The 20056-nt window shown below is 48.7% G+C and overlaps 1 protein-coding gene across 1 annotated transcript in view; it reads right to left on the bottom strand.

Annotated features, from left to right (window-relative positions):
* The window catches only part of HDGFL2 (HDGF like 2), a 32153-nt gene extending 16939 nt beyond the window's left edge, over nt 1–15214 (bottom strand). Inside the window, 6 exon segments of the mRNA XM_083483826.1 lie at nt 339–383; nt 385–459; nt 2832–3044; nt 5200–5338; nt 5447–5523; nt 15014–15214. Of these exon segments, the coding sequence (XP_083339952.1) occupies nt 339–383; nt 385–459; nt 2832–3044; nt 5200–5338; nt 5447–5523; nt 15014–15085 (621 nt within the window). The 5' untranslated portion in view covers nt 15086–15214.
* Nucleotides 15215–20056: the final 4842 nt, after the last annotated feature.

Below are 20056 nucleotides of genomic sequence, written 5' to 3'. Positions count from 1 at the left end.
GAATGTTAATTTTAATGTGACCACTTTTTAAAAATCCACTGTTTTATGTTGCACATTATTCTGTATTTTATTTCGCTGCGCATCACTTAAGAAATCGCAGGCCACCTAAGCTCACTGTCTACACTGACTGGCAGAAGCTCTCCAAGCTTTCTATAAATCTGTTAAATAGTAACAATCAATGAGAATCTCTCCCAACCAGGGACTGGGCTCTACAAAAGGTAAATAAACCTGCCCCAAGTTGTCCAGGGCTTCATATGTCAATAACAGGATCCTCCAGACTCCTCCCATCAAAACCACACTTGCCACCTAGCCCTCAGCCCAGATCAGCTGAACCTCACCTGGTCGCTGTACTTCTCAGACTCAGAGGAGCTTTCGGAGTTTTCCCTCCTCCTCCGACGGCGATGGAGTGGCCTGGTCGAGGTCACTGGATGATTTCCGCGGCCGTTTCGCCGCTGGCATCTGAAACAGGGGAGAGCGCAAAGGACGGGGATGACTTGCTAGGCAAAATAGGGAGAAGCCTTCTCTTTGTAGGGGGAAAAAAGAATCAGTTCTAGGCAGCGAGACTGGAAAAACTTGAGGGGCCCTGCCTGTGGTCCATCTGTTCTCACAGTGGCCGGCCAGTAGTAGATAGGTAGCCGTGTTGGTCTGCCATAGTCAAAATAAAAAATTCCTTCCAGTAGCACCTTAAAGACCAACTAAGTTAGTTCTTGGTATGAGCTTTCGTGTGCATGCATCAATCAGAACAAACATCAACTTCACAACACAACGCCTCTCAACCCACTGGAGAACAACAACCACCCTCCCAACAGAACACAGACCACCAACTACCACCGAAAAAGTGTTACACAAAAATGTGTATCTGAAGAAGTGTGCATGCACACGAAAGCTCATACCAAGAACTAACTTAGTTGGTCTTTAAAGTGGCCGGCCAGATACATTAAGCCAGAGTTCACCATACTTGGGTCTCCAGCTGTTTTTGGACCACAATTCCCATCTTCCCTGACACCTGGTCCTGCTAGCTGGGGATGACGGGAGTTGTAGTCCAAAAGCAGCTGGAGACCCAACTTTGGGAAACCCCCAACGCAACAGTACACAATAGCCCTCTCTCCTTCTCCCAGCAGCAGGCACTCAAATGGCAACAACAACTTTAAAAAGCTTCTCTGTACATGGCTGCCCTTCAGACTGCTTCTGACAGTTCCAAAGCAGACCCTCTTTTCTTTGGGGCAAACGGCTGCTGTGAACTTCTTTGCCAGGGCTGGAGTTCTCTTATGGCAGCCATGTTGCAGACCACCCCCCCAACAAAAACACCCTCTGAGTTACAGCACCTATAAATGTCACACCGCCATGTAACAAGAATGTTACAGAGCTAGAGAATATGAAGGAATCTCTCCACCTGCATCGTTCAGCCCAGACACTGAGGTCCAGCTCTGAGGGTATTCTGGCAGTTCCCTCCCTGCAAGAAGTGTGGTTGCAGGGAACCAGGCAGAGGGCCTTCTCAGTGGTGGCGCCCTGTGGAACGCCCTCCCATCAGATGTCAAGGAAATAAACAACTACCTGACTTTTAGAAGACATCTGAAGGCAGCCCTGTTTAGTGAAGTTTTTAATGACTGATGTTTTAGTGTATTTTTAATATTTTGTTGGAAGCCACCCAACATGGCTGGGGAAACCCAACCAGATGGGCAGGGTATAAATTTATGATGATGATGATAGAACAATGAAAATAATCCAAGGAACTGGAGCAACTCCCCTTCTGCAATGTAACGAACGAATTTGCAAACGACACCAAAGTGGAAAGGGTAGAAGGCAGAATTGGGATTCAAGATGACCTTAACAGATTGAGGAACTAAGCCTAAACTGACAGAATGAATTTCGATAGGTGAGGTTCTGCACTTAAAACAGGAAGAACCAGCTGTACAAACATGAGGGACACCTATTATGGCAATAGTACATGTGACACAGATCTAGGGGTTTTAGAGGACCACAGGCCTAACGTGAGTCAACAGTGTGGATGAAGCAGAAGAAAAAGCCAATTTTTCTATTCTTGACTGCATAGTGTCCAGCTCAAGGGAAATACAGGCGTACCTCGGAAGTCGAACAGAATCCGTTCCGGAAGTCCATTCGACTTCCAAATGTTCAGAAACCAAGGCACGGCTTCCTGCAGCCAATCGGAAGCCGTGCCGCACCTTCAGGTTCCAAAGAATGTTTGCAAACCAGAACACTCACGTCTGGGTTTGCGGCGTTTGGGATCCAAACTGTTCGACTCGCAAGGCGTTCGGGATCCAAGGGGCGGCTGTAATAGTATTCTGCCTTGGTCATATCCCCGCTTGGAGACCTGGGAAATGGTTTTTGCCTCTTGGGCTTCCCAGAGGCATTTGCTCAGCCCAGGGGTTGTCAACCTGGTCCCTACCCTTCTTCCATCGAGAACCGGTGGGCGGTAAGGAAATTTTACCATCAAGAAAGATGCGTTAGTGGGCAGTAGGTATAAAAAGGTTGACTTACCCCCTGGCTATCCACTGTGGGAAAGACAGGCCAGAGGTGGGGAATCTGTGGCCCTCCAGATGTTGCCGGATTCAACTCCCATCACCCTTGACCACTGGCTATACTAGCCAGGGATTGTGGGAGTTGGGGTCCAACAACATCTGGAGGAGGGCCACTGGTCTCAAGCTACCCTTGAGACAGGCCTTTTGGTCTGTTTAAACAGAGCTCTCCTTACATTAAGCAGAGAAGTTTCGTTGCCCAAACTGGCCACTTTAGACAGGGAGCCCACAGTGGGAGACCAGGGCTGGGGGTGGGGGGTGGAAGCACTTTCACTCCCCAGCGGCTACACTCACTTTCATGGCTAACGGCTTCCGCTTCAGACCACTGTGATCGCTTCCCCTGTCCGACTCGTCGTCGCTCTGCACTTTCTCCACGGTCACTCCCGCGGCACCGACTGCTGCCATCGGGGCAGATTCCTCCTCCTCCGCGATGTCGCTTCCGGCTCCTCCGGCTCCGCCAACTATGGGGTCAATGTCAGGGACTTCGCTATCGGAGGAGCTTATTGGCTGACAGGGGAGGGAAAGGAAGACAGGCAAATGGTAAGATGTTTTTTCTAAAAAGCTTTGTAAATCCCCACACACAATTCCACGGAAAAAGAAACAGAGGGGGTCCAGAGCTGGGAGCAGAAGCCTATCAATGGTGTCTGGCGAGACTCAGGTTACCTCCTCACTCAGCCACGAAATTTGGGCCAGTCACTGTTGCTCAGGCTAACCTTCCTCACCTCCACCTCTTAATCTCAGGTTCGAGCCTGTGTTGAGCAAGAGATTCCTGAATTGCAAGAGCTTACAACTCTACAATTCTATAACCCATGCTCTGGTACCCCATCTCGGCTAGATTAGTGCAGTACGTTATATGTAGACCTGCCCTTCAAGACTACTCTGAAGCTTCAGTTACTGCAGGCTGCCTGCTACAATTTTAACCAGTATAGCCAGATATGTTGTTATTATTTATTTCATTTCTATACGGCACTATCTTTTTAGAAAAGCTGTTCATATTACACCTATTTTGAAAGAAGCATATTGCCTGCCTATTTGCTCCTGAGCTCAATTTGAAGTGCGGGTAAAAAGGTAAAAGGTAAAGGACCCCTGAGAGGTTAAGTCCAGTCAAAGGCGATTATGGGGTTGCAGCGCTCATCTCGCTTTCAGGCCGAGGGAGCCGGTGTTTGTCCACAGAAAGCTTTCCGGGTCATGTGGCCAGCAGGACTAAACTGCTTCTGGCGCAACAGAACACTGTGACAGAAGCCAAAGTGAATGGAAACACCGTTTACCTTCCCAGCACATCAGTACCTATTTATCTACTTGCGCTGGTGTGCTTTTGAACTGCTAGGTTGGCAGGAGCTGGGACAGAGCAACAGGAGCTCACTACGTCGCAAAGATTCAAACTGCCAACCTTCTGATCAGTAAGCCCAAAAAGCTCTGTGCTTTAGACCACAGCACCTGTGTCCCTTAAAGTCCTGGTACTTACTTTTTAATGCCCTAAACAGCTTGGACCCAAAATACCCGAGGGAGTCCCTCCATTTTTTAAACCAGTGTGTTAACTGGCTTCTCAGTGCCAAGATGTCTGTGTTATCACTGACAGCCTTGGTGGCCGGCCATTGTGTCACCATATTTTCTGCATTTCATTTCCTTCCAACCTTGCTGCGGTACAGTCAGTCTCACCCACACACACCCCAAAACAACCCCAGCAGGTATATCTGCATCACGAATCTGGTGGACTGTAGACCAAGAAAGCTTGTGCCACTATCAACCTGTAAGTCTTTTAACATGTTGTAAGGCTGTTGCTTTTGATGCAGACGACCGACGTGGCCCTAGTGTGTGTGCAGAATTACAGTGGTGCCTCGCAAGACGAAAAGAATCTGTTCTGTGATTCTCTTCGTCTAGCGGTTTTTTCGTCTTGCAAAGCAAGCCCATTGACGGATTAGCGGATTAGCGGCTTTTAGTGGCTTATCTGTTGATCGGATCAGCTGATAAGCCGCTTAGAAAAAAAGGGGGGAAGGAAAAAAACCCCGCAGGAACTCGCAAGGCATTGTCGTCTTGCGAAGCAAGCCCATAGGAGATTCGTTTTGCGAAGCATCTCCAAAACGGAAAACTCTTTCGTCTAGCGCAGGGGTCAGCAACCCGCGGCTCCGGAGCCGCATGTGGCTCTTTTACACCTTTGCCGCGGCTCCGGGGTGGATACTAGTGAGGGGAGGAGGCGCATTGTGCACCCCGACACTCCCCACTGTGGCGGGCGCTGTACTGGCTGTGACGTCGCATGGGGGCGGTGCATGCCTTAGTCACGCACCGTCCTGACATCACCTTCCCACCCGCTGTCAGATCACGGCTCCGGAGATATATTTGTTTTAAAAGTCGCAATGGTTTTGTGGCTCCCAGGTTTTTTTTCTTCGGAAACTGGTCCAAGTGGCTCTTTCTGTGTTAAAGGTTGCAGACCCCTGGTCTAGCGAGTTTTCCGTCTTGCGAGGCATTCGTCTTGCGGGGCACCACTGTATTTCTGTCAGGGGTTGGGAATGTTTGGCCCTCTAGACAGCAGGACCAACAGATGGGAGTTGCAGCCCCACGTTTGGAGGGTCAGAAGTTCCCCACCCCAATGTATGTTGCCCTGAGCGGGATGTACAAAGCCAACTATTGCAGCTCCAGCAAGGCTGTCCTAGACGCAACTTACCGGAGGCGCACTGTAACTGGCATGCGGGTTGTTCTGGATCTCCCACAATCCTTCGTTGAAGCCTTTCCGTTTGTTGGGCTTTCCATATTTGTCCTTGTACTTCTCGTAAGGGAAGAGGTCCTTGGGTCCCAAGAAGGCCCTGGGGCAGAGAAGGAAAGCAAAGGTTAGAGAATGGGGCAGGGCGGCATCGAGCAAATGAAACGCGGGGAAGCTGTGCCCTGCCCCAGATCCCGAGACCGGAACTTACGTCTCGTGGGTGCCGAAGAAGAAAATGGGATATTTGTTGGGCGGGGGCTTCACTGCGCCGTCAATGATATCGTCGATCTGGAAAGAAGAGAACGTCAAATGGGGTCAGCATGGCGGCTTGAGTGATTATTGCAGAGAACCACCTTGGTATCGTGGTTAAAGCGGGGCTGGCCAATGTGCAGTCCAGATGTTATTGGACTACAACTCCCATCATCCCCATCCATTGGCCTTGTTCGCTGGGGACGATGGGAGTTTTAGTCCCACAACATCTGCTACACTTGGGTTAAGAGCACAGAAAAAGCATTTTGGTTCCTGAAATTCATTCTGATTGTGCGTATAAAATATACCTGATAGAATTCTACAGGACAGTACAGTGGTAATAATAATAATAATAATAATAATAATAATAATAATAATTTATTATTTATACCCCGCCCATCTGGCTGGGCCTCCCCAGCCACTCTGGGCGGCTTCCATAGAAACCAAAAATACAGTAAAATATCACACGTTAAAAACTTCCCTGAACAGGGCTGCCTTAAGATGTCTTCTGAATGTCGGGTAGTTGTTTATCGCTTTGACATCTGCTGGAAGGGCGTTCCACAGGGCGGGCGCCACTACCGAGAAGGCCCTCTGCCTGGTTCCCTGTAGGGAACCGCCAGAAGGCCCTCGGCGCTGGACCTCAGCGTCCGGGCAGAATGATGGGGGTGGAGACGCTTCTTCAGGTATACTGGACCGAGGCCGTTTAGGGCTTTAAAGGTCAGCACCAACACTTTGAATTGTGCTCGGAATCGTAGTGGGAGCCAATGTAGGTCTTTCAAGACCGGTGTTATATGGTCTTGGCGGCCGCCCCCAGTCACCAGTCTAGCTGCCGCATTCTGGATTAGTTGTAGTTTCCGAGTCACCTTCAAAGGTAGCCCCACGTAGAGTGCATTGCAGTAGTCCAAGCGGGAGATAACCAGAGCATGCACCACTCTGGCGAGACAGTCCGCAGGCAGATAGGGTCTCTGGTTACGTACTTAATTTGTTCCGGAGGTCCGTTCTTAACCTGAAACTGTTCTAATCCTGAAGCACCACTTTAGCTAATGGGGCCTCCCGCTGCTGCCATGCCGCTGCCGCACGATTTCTGTTCTCATCCTGAAGCAAAGTTCTTAACCCGAGGTTTAGCGGTTAGCGGAGTCTGTAACCTGAAGCGTATGTAACCTGAAGCGTATGTAACCCGAGGTACCACTGTAGTGTGTGAAAACAGTAAAAAAAAAGGCATGCTCCTAAAATTGCCCCTTTCCACTGCAAGTTCTCAGGCTTCCTTCAACAAACCCTGTTCAGGGGAGAGTCCTTTTAAGATCAGCTGAAGCGACAAGGAGGAAGAAGCAAGGTCCTTTGGATCCGTCACCGTGTTTAAAAATAAAAAAGGTCTCTCGTTAAATATTCATCATTATATCCACTCCCAACAGACTTACTCCACAAGAATAGTAGTTGATGACATCAATTTGTACAATGTGAACCTGAATAAGTTCAAAGTAACGGGGCCAGTAATTAAATCATTTTAAGTTAACGGCTGAATCAGAACAGGATGAGCGAGAAGAAATACCGTTAAACCTTTGGGTTCGGTTCAGCGTTAGGGCAAGGTCTCAGCTCTGCCAGTTTCAAAATGAGATTAAATTGCACACTTCAAGGAAAGGGTTTGCTGCTGCTGCTGCTGCACTACTTTGCAAGTCAGCTGGTTCACAGCAGAAGATTGTGCTCTTTTGCTGAAGTGCTATGGCATGAGCCAGGTGACTTGCTTCATAGCAACAAAAAGATGCTACTGTGTGCCTGCATGCCAGCCAGCCAGATGGTGGAGGTGCCAGGTGCCATCCTGGCACCCTGGTGTCTTCACTTGGTCACAAGCGGCCGACAGCCACGTGCAAAATGCGCCTGGTGAGTTTTGATCGCTGGGTGCAGGTGTGACCGTCAGCTAAGCCCTTCCTTTGCAAGAGACAAAGAAGAACATGATGCCGTAACACCACAAATGCTGAGCATCCCTTCTCATGTTTGGCTTGGTGAGCGAAACCTTAAATATGTGGGCTGTTTCTCCCTCCCACCCACACATCTCTGAGAGCAAGAAAGCAGGTGGAGGGTACAAACTCCATGTACTTTTCACACCGTCCTAAGTCCAAACCCCAAAGCTGCTAGAAAGGAGCTAGTCCCTGGATAATGACAGGATATACAGTGGTACCTCGGGCTAAGTACCATATTTTTCGCTCTATAAGACGCACCTAGTTTTTGGAGAAGAAAAACAAGAAAAAAAATATTCTGAATCTCAGGAGCCAGAACAGCAAGAGGGATCGCTGCGCAGTGAAAGCAGCGATCCCTCTTGCTGTTCTGGCTTCTGGGATAGCTGCGCAGCCTGCATTCGCTCCATAAGACGCACACACATTTCCCCTTACTTTTTAGGAGGGAAAAAGCGAGTCTTATAGAGCAAAAAATACAGTACTTAATCCATTCCGGAGGTCTGTTCTTAACCTGAAACTGTTCTTAACCTGAAGCACCACTTTAGCCAATGGGGCCTCCTGCAGCCGCCGCGCTACCACCACACGATTTCTGTTCTCATCCTGAAGCAAAGTTCTTAACCCAAGGTACAATTTCTGGGTTAGCAGAGTCTGTAACCTCTGCCTGGTTGCCTGTAGCTTTGCTTCTCGCAATGAGGGAACCGCCAGAAGGCCCTTGGAGCTGAACCTCAGCATCCGGGCAGAACGATGGGGGTGGAGACACTCCTTCAGGTATACTGGGCTGAGGCCGTTTAGGGCTTTAAAGGTCACCACCAACACTTTGAATTGTGCTCGGAAACGTACTGGGAGCCAATGTAGGGATGAAGCAGTGTTTGAGACCCCCCTGGTGCCAGGCATGTTTTGCCACTGTAACCACATGGTGATCTCTGGGTGCCAGGCTGACGACTGACATCTCCATCTGGCTGGCCCTTCCAGCTTTCTTCAGCAGGTGAGCAAAAGACATTATCTATTGCATTTATATCCCACCTTTCTCCCCAAGGAGTACATGGTTCATGCCCCTCCTCCATTAATCCCTACAAAGACCCTGTGAGGTAGGTGAAGAAGCGGTGACTGACTTCAAGGTCACCCACTGAGCTTCATGACGGATCGGGGATTTGAGCCCTGATCTCCCAAGGTCCTAGTCCAACACTCTAGCCACTACCCCACCCTGGCTTCCTAGTGTCCTGTTATAGGGCCGATCTATACATTAAGTAGGTAAAGAAATACAGTGGTACCTCGGGTTAAGTACTTAATTCATTCCGGAGGTCCGTTCTTAACCTGAAACTGTTCTTAACCTGAAGCACCACTTCAGCTAATGGGGCCTCCTGCTGCCGCCGCCCCGCCGGAGCACGATTTCTGTTCTCGTCCTGAAGCAAAGTTCTTAACCTGAAGCACTATTTCTGGGTTAGCGGAGTCGGTAACCTGAAGCGTATGTAACCTGAAGCGTACGTAACCCGAGGTACCACTGTACTGGGAAAGAAAGTGTCTCTTAGAGAAGGAACTGAAATATTTTCCCTGAAGTCTGCATTTGTTTTAGAATCATCGTAGACTTGGAAGGAGACCGAAGGTCATCTAGTCCAAACCCCTGCAATGCAGGAATCTCAGCATTCTGGATTGTTTTATTTGAAGTTTTAATGTCTTGTAAACGATTCTGAGATTTCCCCTTTAAAATATAAAGCAGTATAGAAGTGAAATTAATAATAAAAACAGTATCAGTAACTTGAATGGCACCTGGACATCCCACTGTGGTGACAGCAACCCAGGTTTTAAGATGCCATTTGGCGATTAGCTTATATAGCTGAGTTTCTGACCCTGAAGAGATTCCACTGGAAGTGCTAGAATCCCAAGGAAGTGCTAGTATGTGAATCCACGGTACAACAGGGGGCAGGGAAGAGAACCCCATTTGGATAGCAAACGTATAGGCTGGGCTCTTGCAAAATAAGGCTAGTGTGCTTGGAATGTCAAGATAGGGGTTCAAATTCTCACTCGGACGTGAAGTTCAGTGGGTAACCCTGGGCCAGTAAGTCTCTCAGCCTAAGCTACCTCACAAAACGACAAAATGAGGGGGTGGATTGTTAGTGAAACAAATAAATAAAACAATGGGGCGCAGAAGACTGGAATCCTTCCCATTCCATTCCAACACCCATTTTATAACTGGGAAGGGGGATCCAAAGGCAACAAGGGGTATATTCTGTTCAAAATGTTCTGCCTTGTGCCCAGCACAGGTCCCAGAGGATATTACTATTACTATTATCATCAGCATCATCATTATCATTATTATTTATATGCAGTCCATCTAACTGGGTTGCCCCAACCACTCTGGGTGGCTTCCAACAAATTAAAACATCAAATATAAAGCCATATAATACAAAACCACATAAAAGCTAGGAATTTAAATTTCCCCTGCTATAGAATGGGGTTGCTGATGGAGGTCAGACATATGGGTCCAATACCCTCCCAACGTCTTGGAAGCACAAAAAAAAGTAATTCCCTCCACTGTTGCATGAGCTCCACTTCCAAGCGAGTACCAAATATCCTCATTGCATTTTTCAGTTAGGGATGCAAGAGAGTTTGCTTAAAAAAGAGGGTTATGACTCACTGGTGGAGAATCCCTGCCTGAAACTCTGGCCTGCTACTGCCAGTCAGTGTGGGTGATACTGCGCTAGATGGACCATTGGTCGGTCTCAGCAATGAAGCAGTTTCTTATGTTCCTAAGGTAGCAGCTACACCTGTTTAAGAAAAGCAACTCTTCACCCTGTCTCCCCAATGGTAGCGCCTGAGGACAATTTCTACTCCTGTGCTTGTGTTATTGCAGGCATATCCAACAGGTGGATCACTGGACGTCTGTGGTAGATCACTGGCTCCCCCAAAGAAGCTCAACAACTGTGGCTCCCCTAAACAAAGCTGCACAACTCTGCCCTGCACCCCTAAAAAACGGGGCTTTACTCCTCCCTAAAAAAACCCTCAACTTTGACCTGGACCCCCATCACAGTCTCTTGGAAGTTGGCCGCCCCTGTGTTATTGGAATACTAAAGCCCAATCGCGGCTGCAAAGTCTCGGTTGCAATGGAAGGGACCTACCAGTTCAAAGTAACCCAGGTTTCCGCTGAACCAGGATTGGCCAACCGGCCCTGAACATTACAGAAAGCCTGCTAATTTAAGTACGAAGGAAGCTGCCTTCTACAAGGTTAGTTCTCCTAGCCCAGGCATAGGCAGGATGTTTTGGGATTACAACTCCCATCATCCCTGACCATCATCACCTGGCCCTCCAGATGTTTTGGGATTACAACTCCCATCATCCCTGACCACTGGTCCTGTTAGCTACGGATGATGGGAGTTGTAGTCCCAAAATATCTGGAGGGCCAAGTTTGCCTATCCTAGCCCAACCTTGTCAACTCTAACCAGCAGCAACTGTTCTCCTGCTGCCTTTTAGACAGCTGAAAACGATATAGTAGTTGCACTGCTGCTGAACTATAAAGCTCATTTGGTACTGCATGAGACTCTGAATCTCAGGGTCATAGGTTCTAGCCCCACATTGGGCAAAAGATTTCTGTACTATAAGGGGTTGGACTAGATGACCCTCATGGTCCCTTTCAACTCTACAATTCTACGATTATATAAAGCCCATTCTCTTCCCTCGCCGTGCTTAGAATGGAGGCTGTATATGAAGCCAATTGGCTCCATTGCACAACTGGGGGGAGCGCGATGAAAGAGGAAAAAATTGGGGTGGGGAAAGAAGCACCCCTCCCCTCAATTTCCCAAGGCTGGTGCACTAGGATACCAATTATGTAAAGGTAAAGGGACCCCTGACCATTAAGTCCAGTCGTGACCGACTCTGGGGTTGCGGCGCTCATCTCGCTTTATTGGCTGAGGGAGCCGGTGTACAGCTTCCTGGTCATGTGGCCAGCAGGACTAAGCCGCTTCTGACGAACCAGAGCAGCGCACGGAAACGCCGTTTACCTTCCCGCCGGAGCGGTACCTATTTATCTACTTGCACTTTGCGGTGCTTTCAAATTGCTAGGTTGGCAGGAGCAGGGACTGAGCAATGGGAGCTCACCCCGTTGCGGGGATTCGAACCGCCAACCTTCTGATCGGCAAGTCCCAGGCTCAGTGGTTTAACCCACAGCGTCACCCACGTCCCTGCCAATTATCTAGGGCTGCCCTATTGTATGATTCCTTTTGCAGGAATAGGGGGCCTGAACACAATGATGGCAGGCAATAGGGATAACCCCATCAGTACTCTTATGGTACAGGAAAATGTACCTCTTGTCTCTCCTCATTGCACAGCACTGCCCCAACAGAATATCACAAACTAGAGGCTGCCCACACACACCGCACACACAGTTTTGGAGGGATACAAACGGCATGTAAGGCCAACTGCATAGAAAATCCTTGATGGGGGGGGGGGGGAAATGTACCCTGTCCCAAACTACCTACTGCACAAACATTTCTGCCACCAGTTTAACAAAAGTATTTGGTTACTGACTAATGCACATTTGGGACGGAGATTCCAGGCAGAACCTCATGTTGTGTGTGTGTGAATATGTTGTTGGGGGGGGGGATGCACAGACTGTACTTATTGTATCTCACAAGACCAGGGGTCAGCAAACTTTTTGAGCAGGGGGCTGGTCCACTGTCCCTCAAACCTTTTGAAGGGGGGAAATGAACAAATTCCTATACCCCACAAATAACCCAGAGGTGCACGCATTCTACTCAAGTAAAAAGCACACCGATTCCCGGACCGTCCGTGGACCGGATTTAGAAGGCGATTGGGCCAGATCCAGTCACCTGGCCTTAGTTTGCCTACCCATGGCATAGACAGAGAAAAGGGTACACATAACATCTGAGTGAGTGAATGTGTGTATGCATGTATGGATTGCACGAAGTCTTTCTCGTCAACAGTGGGAGGTTCCCCCCAATTCCACAGTCAGCGTTATTTCTGAGGGAGTAGACAAGGCCCCCATTGGAGACCCTATATATAGAGTCTCCACAGGGGTCCCATTTCACCTCATTCCCCACCCCTCCCAAATTAGCGAGTGGGAGCGATTCCATTAACTATTAACATCCCGGGGTCTTAAGAGTAGACATTGGAGCCACCTTGGCAAAGCTAAGCAGATCCAGATCTGGTCAGCACCCGGACAGACGACCGCCTAAGGAAGACACCTGGGGTTCCACGATGGAATAGGATATAAATATAATTAAATTTAAGTACTGTGCACACATGCCCAACACAATCCCTCCAACCCCCTCCTCGGACTTAAGAGGAGCTTTCAATGACAGGCTTCCTGACCCAAACTCCTCGGCGCCAAACCTTGAGGGCAAATCTCAGCATTGCAAAGGCCTCACCCGTGTGCACAAACACCTGTTTCTTTGAACCCCATGCATACATGCATATATCACGTATGTTACCCACATAGCTTCTGTAGGCCCAAACTGGAGGGCCCACCCCTCCCCCTCCCAAAAAAATCTGTACAAACAAGCAAATGCATGCATAATCCATAGCTGTCAGCTTTCCCCTTTTCTTGCGAGGAATCCTATTCGGAATAAGGGAATTTCCCTTTTAAAAAGGGAAACATTGACAACTATGGCATAATCACATGCATTACAGTGGTACCTCGGGTTAAGTACTTACCGTATTTTTTGCTCTACAAGACTCACTTTTCCCCTCCTAAAAAGTAAGGGGAAATGTGTGTGCGTCTTATGGAGCGAATGCAGGCTGCGCAGCTATCCCAGAAGCCAGAACAGCAAGAGGGATTGCTGCTTTCACTGCGCAGCGATCCCTCTTGCTGTTCTGGCTTCTGAGATTCTGAATATTTTTTTTCTTGTTTTCCTCCTCCAAAAACTAGGTGCGTCTTGTGGGTCTTATAGAGCGAAAAATACGGTAATTCGTTCTGGAGGTTCGTTCTTAACCTGAAACTGTTCTTAACCTGAAGCACCACTTTAGCCTATGGGGCCTCCTGCTGCTGCCGCTGGAGCCTGACTTCTGGTCTCATCCTGAAGCAAAGTTCTTAACCTGAAGCACTATTTCTGGGTTAGCGGACTCAGTAACCTGAAGCGTCTATAACCCAAGGTACCACTGCATTATTATTAAAATTTGTATACCGCCGTAGCTTCTGTAGGCCCATCCACTCCAAAAATAAAAAATCTATACAAGCAAGCACACACGCGTTCATGCATGCATAATCACATGCATTATTATTAAAATTTGTATACCGCCTTGGCTACCCGATTGACAGGATTGGAAGCCACAATGCAAAAAAGAAAACACCACAAAAAACACCACCACCACAAAACTGCCCATGCATTTTAGAGACACATTTGGGGCCAGGCTCCGCCGCACCCTCAGTCTCATAGTGGGGGTGGGTTGCAATGCTAGCAGGAGCCCGGCCGGAGCACGATTTCTGTTCTCATCCCGAAGCAAAGTTCTTAACCTGAAGCACTACTTCTGGGTTAGCGGAGTCTTTAACCTGAAGCATCTGTAACCCGAGGAACCACTGCATTACAGTGGTGCCCCGCAAGACGAATGCTTCGCAAGATGGAAAACTCGCTAGACGAAAGAGTTTTCCGTTTTGGAGGTGCTTCGCAAAACGAATTTCCTATGGGCTTGCTTCGCAAGACGACAATGTCTTGCGAGTTCCTGCGGGGTTTTTCCCCTCTCCCCCCCTTTTTCTAAGCCGCTAATCAGCTGATCCGATCAGCAGATAAGCCGCTAAAAGCCACTAAAAGCCGCTAATAGCGCTAATCCTTCAATGGGCTTGCTTCGCAAGACGAAAAAACCGCTAGACGAAGAGAATCACAGAATGGATTCTTTGCGTCTTGCGAGGCACCACTGTATTAAAATTTGTATACCGCCGTAGCTTCTGTAGGCCCAATCTCCCCCTTGTTGGGGGGGCCCCATCCCCTCCCAAAATAAAAAATCCGTACAAGCAATCACGCACACATTCATGCATGCATGCGTTCATGCATGCATAATCACATGCATTATTATTAAAATTTGTATACCGCCCTGGCTACCCGGTTGACAGGCCTGGAAACCACAATGCAAAAAAAGAAACACAACACCACAAAATTGCACATGCATTTTAGAGACACATTTGGGGCCAGGCAACCCCCCCCCCCGAATCTCATGGGGGAGTTTGCAATGCTAGCAGGAGCCCGGCCCCCTTCCTCTCTCCCTTGCCCCTACCCCCCCCCCAGCCTTGCTCTCGTGGGTGGAGGAAGAGGCCTAACATATCACAAACACACAGCGATCACACACACACACACACACACACACAAAAAGGGAGGCGGGCTCCTTCCAAGCTCCTCAAGGTGCTGCTTCCGCCCCCGCCGCTAGAGGGCGCCGTAGAACAGCCCCCTAAGGCGCAGCCGCAGAAGCAATGAGAGGAAAACGGGGGGGGGGGTGAGAGAGAGAGAGACGCCACTACCTCCCCCCCCCCGCTCATGGCGGTTGCTAAGCAACGAGGAGCCCCCCCCTCCCCTCAGTATCTATATCTCCCCTCACGCCATATATAGATATGGAGGTAGAGGAATGTCCCTCACCCTGGCCGGCCAGTGCGGGTATCCCTTCATCTTGGCGAAGACCAGGTCTCCGGCCTTGAAGCCGTGCGGCATCTCGGCGGCGGCGGCGGCTGGCGAGCAAGGCCCCAGCCAGGCCTCAGGCTTCGCCAGGCAACCGGGAGCGGGGGTGGGCGTGGCCGCCGGGCCTCTTGAAGGGGAGGGAGGAGGGGGGGGTAAAAAAAAAAGAAAGGAGCCGATTGGTTCTCGCCGCCTGCCGCTCCTCGCTCATTGGCCGGCACCTCCCGCCCAATCGGAGGGCGGCCTCCCTCAGGGGGAGGCGGGGCCTTGTTGGGGAGGGGAAAAAAAAGCGAAGGAGCCGGTTGGTTCTGGCCGCCTGCCGCTCCGCCGCCGCCCTCCTCGCTCATTGGCCGGCGGGCTTGGTTGGCGCGCGCGCGCGCGCCCTTCGCCCAATCGGAGACGGGCCTCCCTCAGAGGGGAGGCGGGGCCTCGTTGGGGCAGGCTGGGTAAAAAGAAAAGGGGGGGAATGAGGAAAGGGGGCGGGGCTGAGGGAAGAAAGCCGTTGGGACTCGCGGGAAGGGGACCCCTGGGGGTCATCTAGTCTGACCCCGACCCTTGCAAGGCGAGGAATTGGGCTCGGGGCGACGTGGGGCTCCTTGGACCCACGAGATGTGAAAGAGCCTGGTGGCTCTGCCGCCTCAAGGGTTTGGGAAGGGGAAGGGAGCGAGCACTCTGCACATGCTCTGGAGAGCTCTTGGTCCTCCCACACAGCTGGATTCTCAGGCGCATGGGAAATGAATGGATGAAACGAATCAAAGGGGAAGAGCGGTTGCAGGGTGTTCTTGCTTATAATTGCACCTTTTCATAGAATCATAGAGTTGGAAGAGACCCCAAGGGCCATCGAGTCCAACCCCCTGCCAAGCAGGAAACACCATCAGAGCACTCCTGACATATGGTTGTCAAGCCTCTGCTTAAAGACCTCCAAAGCAGGAGACTCCACCACACTCCTTGGCAGCAAAGTCCACTGTCCAACAGCTCTTACTGTCAGGAAGTTCTTCCTAATGTTTAGGTGGAATCTTCTTTCTTGTAGTTTGGATCCATTGCTCCGTGTCCGCTTCTCTGGAGCAGCAGAAAACAACCTTTCTCCCTCCTCCATGTGACATCCTTTTATATATTTGAACATGGCTTTATATCATATTTGCGTTCTCGCTTCGTGTTCCTACTGCTGGGATCTTCGGATGAAGGGCTGCGTACAAATTTTCATTAATAAACGCAATTATTTCATCGAGCCTATTCTTGAGTTATTATTATTATTTTAAATATCATCGTTGAAACAGGTGTTTTCCTGGCTTAGAAAGTTTGCGCAAGTATGAACACCCTGCAAGGGAATATCAGGCAGGGACAGGAGATGCAGAATAAACCTTCAGCTTTCTTTTAAAAAATAAATTACTAATAATAAAAGAAAATGGTCATCGTCGTTATTTCTTAAATTCATATACCGCCTAAGGATCACAATTGTGTTCGTTGTGTTGTTGTTGCTTTTGTACTGTAAACTTCAGCGTTCTTTTTAAAATAAAATAATAATAATAAAAGAAAATTGCCATCGTTATTTCTTACTTTTATAGACCGCCGTGGCCCGCGGGCCACAGGTTGCTGACCCCTAGGCTAGACTGTTAACAGAGGAAAAGAGTCAAAATAAAAAAATTCCTTCCAGTAGCACCTTAAAGACCAACTAAGTTAGTTCTTGGTATGAGCTTTCGTGTGCATGCACACTTCTTCAGATACTTCCTATCTACCTATCTGTAAGAGGAAAAGAGTGTAACTGAGTCAAAGGCACCCAATCTATGTCCACTCCAACACTCTATAAAAACATCCCACCAAACTTCATGCTCAAGGGAGCATGAGAGTGCTATGCAAAGAGTGTGTGTGTGTGTGTGTGTGTGTGTTTCAAAGAGGAAGCAGAAAATGAATTGCATTATTTTTTTTTTAAGCACCAGATCTTTCTCTTTTAAATATCAGCTCTCCTAAAAGCAGCTACTTTAACGGTGCTGCCTGGAGCTACGAAGTTGGCACCACGTTCCTAATTGGCATCTACAATCAGGCCCCAACCTGTGTTTTGCCCAAGGCTCCGAACTCTCAAATGGAAAGGCGTTTTCACTTTTTCACTGGGGAAATAAAAGCAAGAAATTTGCCTTAGGAGGACTAGTCATGCGGCTTCATGGGCAAGGCGCCTCGTTTGCATAACAAATGCCTCTCTTCCAGATTTATCTTTTTCAACCAGGTCATACGGTCTAAAAAACCCACGGGTATTTGCAAATAAGACTATGCCGGCTTTGGGGATGTTTGCTAGGACTACTCTACCAAAATGCTTGTTTACAAAGCTATTGTACAGTGGTACCTCGGGTTAAGAACTTAATTCGTTCCGGAGGTCCATTCTTAACCTGAAACTGTTCTTAACCTGAAGCACCACTTTAGCTAATGGGGCCTCCTGCTCCCGCCGGACGATTTCTGTTCTCATCCTGAAGCAAAGTTCTTAACCCGAGGTACTATTTCTGGGTTAGCGGAGTCTGCAACCTGAAGCATCTGTAACGTGAAGTGTCTGTAACCCGAGGTACCACTGTACTACCAACCTTACTGCATGCTTGTGAAACGTGGACCACTTATAAACGCCATCTCCAACTCCTCGAAAGATTCCATCAACGGCGTCTCCGGAAATTTTTACACATCACTCGGGAAGACAGGCGAACTAATGCCAGTGTACTGGAAGAAGCAAAGATCTCCAGTGTTGAAGCAATGATTCTTCAACATCAACTTCATGGGACTGGTTATGTTGTGCGGATGCCTGATTAGCATCTTCCAAAGCACCTACTCTATTCCAAACTTAAAAATGGAAAGCGTAATGCTGGTGGTCGACAAAAGAGGTTTAAAGACTGTCTCAAGGCAAATCTAAAAAAATGTATACATAACGACAACTGGGAAACACTGGCCTGAGAGCGCTCCAATTGGAGAACAGCCTTTGCCAAGGGTGTCATGGGCTTTGAAGACACTCGAACTCAGGACGCAAGGGAGAAATATGCTAAGAGGAAGGCACGCTTGGCAACACACTCACAGTGATCAACTCCCTCCCGGAAACCTATGTCCCCACTGTGGAAGGACGTGTGGATCTAGAATTGGCCTCCACAGTCACTTACGGACTCATTGTTAAAACCGTGTTTATGGAAGTCAATCTTACTCAGCTACGAGGGATCACCAAAGAAGAAGCAACAGCTTTTAACAGCTTACTAGCTGCTTTGCTTCTCAATAGTCTCTAGTTGGCCTCTGTTATTTCCTCCTAACGATGGAGAACCTACAAAGAACTCTATATGGGCTCTTGTGGACCCCATAAGGGAAAAGGAGCAGTTTTCGTTTACAACATTCGATACGTTAAGTCTGTGAGTTGTGCATATTCTGTCAACTTAAGTTGCCACGCTTCTTTGGTTGGGACCTCACTGGTTTTCCACTTTGGGGCTAACAAGGAAATCTTTTCTGGAATGGTACTGAAATATACAGTGGTGCCCCGCAAGACGAATGCCTCGCAAGACGAAAAACTCGCTATACGAAAGAGCTTTCCGTTTTTTGAGTCGTTCCGCAAGACGAATTTCCCTATGGGCTTGCTTCGCAAGACGAAACGTCTTGCGAGTTCTTGCGAGTTTGTTTCCTTTTTCTTAAAGCCGCTAAGCCGTTAATAGCCGCTAAGCCGCTAATAGCCGTGCTTTGCAAGACGAAAAAACCGCAGACGAAGAGACTCGCGGAACGGATTAATTTCGTCTTGCGAGGCACCACTGTAGTATATAGATGAGGCAGAACAGAAATGTAGTCCTGGATGGAGCGAAGGAAGAAATGTGGAGGCAGATCCTGGGGTCTTGCAATTACACAAGTGTTCAGTTCCCATGGATTATTTCATGGAAGACCCTGGCTTTTAAATGTGCTTCATGCATGGAGGTTGCAGAGCTCCGTTGGTTAGAGTGCCGTGCTGATGACCCAAGGTTGCGGGTTCGATCCCCGCATGGGATGGCTGAATATTCCTGCATTGCAGTGGGTTGGGATAGATGACCCTCAGGGTCCCTTCCAACTCCATGATCCTATGACAGGCATAGGCAAATTTGGCCCTCCAGATGTTTTTGGCCTACAACTCCCATGATCCCTGGCTACAACTGATTGGTTCAAAATTGGGAAAGGAGTATACAAGGCTGTATATTGTCTCCCTGCTTATTTAACTTATATGCAGAATTCATCATGCGAAAGGCTGGGCTGGATGAATCCCAAAATGGAATTAAGATTGCCGGAAGAAATACAGTGGTGCCTCGCAAGACGAAAATAATCCGTTCCGCGAGTCTCTTCGTCTAGCGGCTTTTTCGTCTTGCAAAGCAACCCTATTAGCGGCTTAGCGGATTAGTGGCTATTAAAGGCTTAGCAGCTAAAAGGCTATTAGCGGCTTAGAAAAAGGGGGGGGAGCGGAAAAAAATCGGAACACTCGCAAGACGTTTTCGTCTTGCGAAGCAAGCCCATAGGGAAATTCGTCTTGCGAAGCAGCTCAAAAACGGAAAACCCTTTCGTCTAGCGGGTTTTCCTTCTTGCATTCGTCTTGCGAGGCACCACTGTATCAACAACCTCAGAAATGCAGATGACACAACCTTGATGGCAGAAAGTGAGGAAGAATTAAAGAACCTTTTAATGAGGGTGAAAAAGGAGAGCACAAAATATGGTCTGAAGCTCAACATCAAAAAAACTAAAACCATGGCCACTGAGCACATCACCTCCTGGCAAATAGAAGGGGGAGAAACGGAGGCAGTGAGAGATTTTACTTTCTTGGGCTCCATGATCACTGCAGATGGTGACAGCAGTCACGAAATTAATAGACACCTGCTTCTTGGGAGAAAAGTGATGACAAACCTGGACAGCATCTTAAAAAGCAGAGACATCACCTTGCCAACAAAGGTCCGTATAGTTAAAGCCATGGTTTTCCCAGTAGTGATGTATGGAAGTGAGAGCTGGACCATAAAGAAGGCTGGTCGCCGAAGAATGGAT

Source organism: Podarcis liolepis (assembly GCF_965112155.1).
Source record: "Podarcis liolepis genome assembly, chromosome: 18".
NCBI classification, from domain to species: Eukaryota; Metazoa; Chordata; class Lepidosauria; order Squamata; family Lacertidae; genus Podarcis; species Podarcis liolepis.
This window is presented reverse-complemented; position numbering and strand designations above follow the sequence as displayed.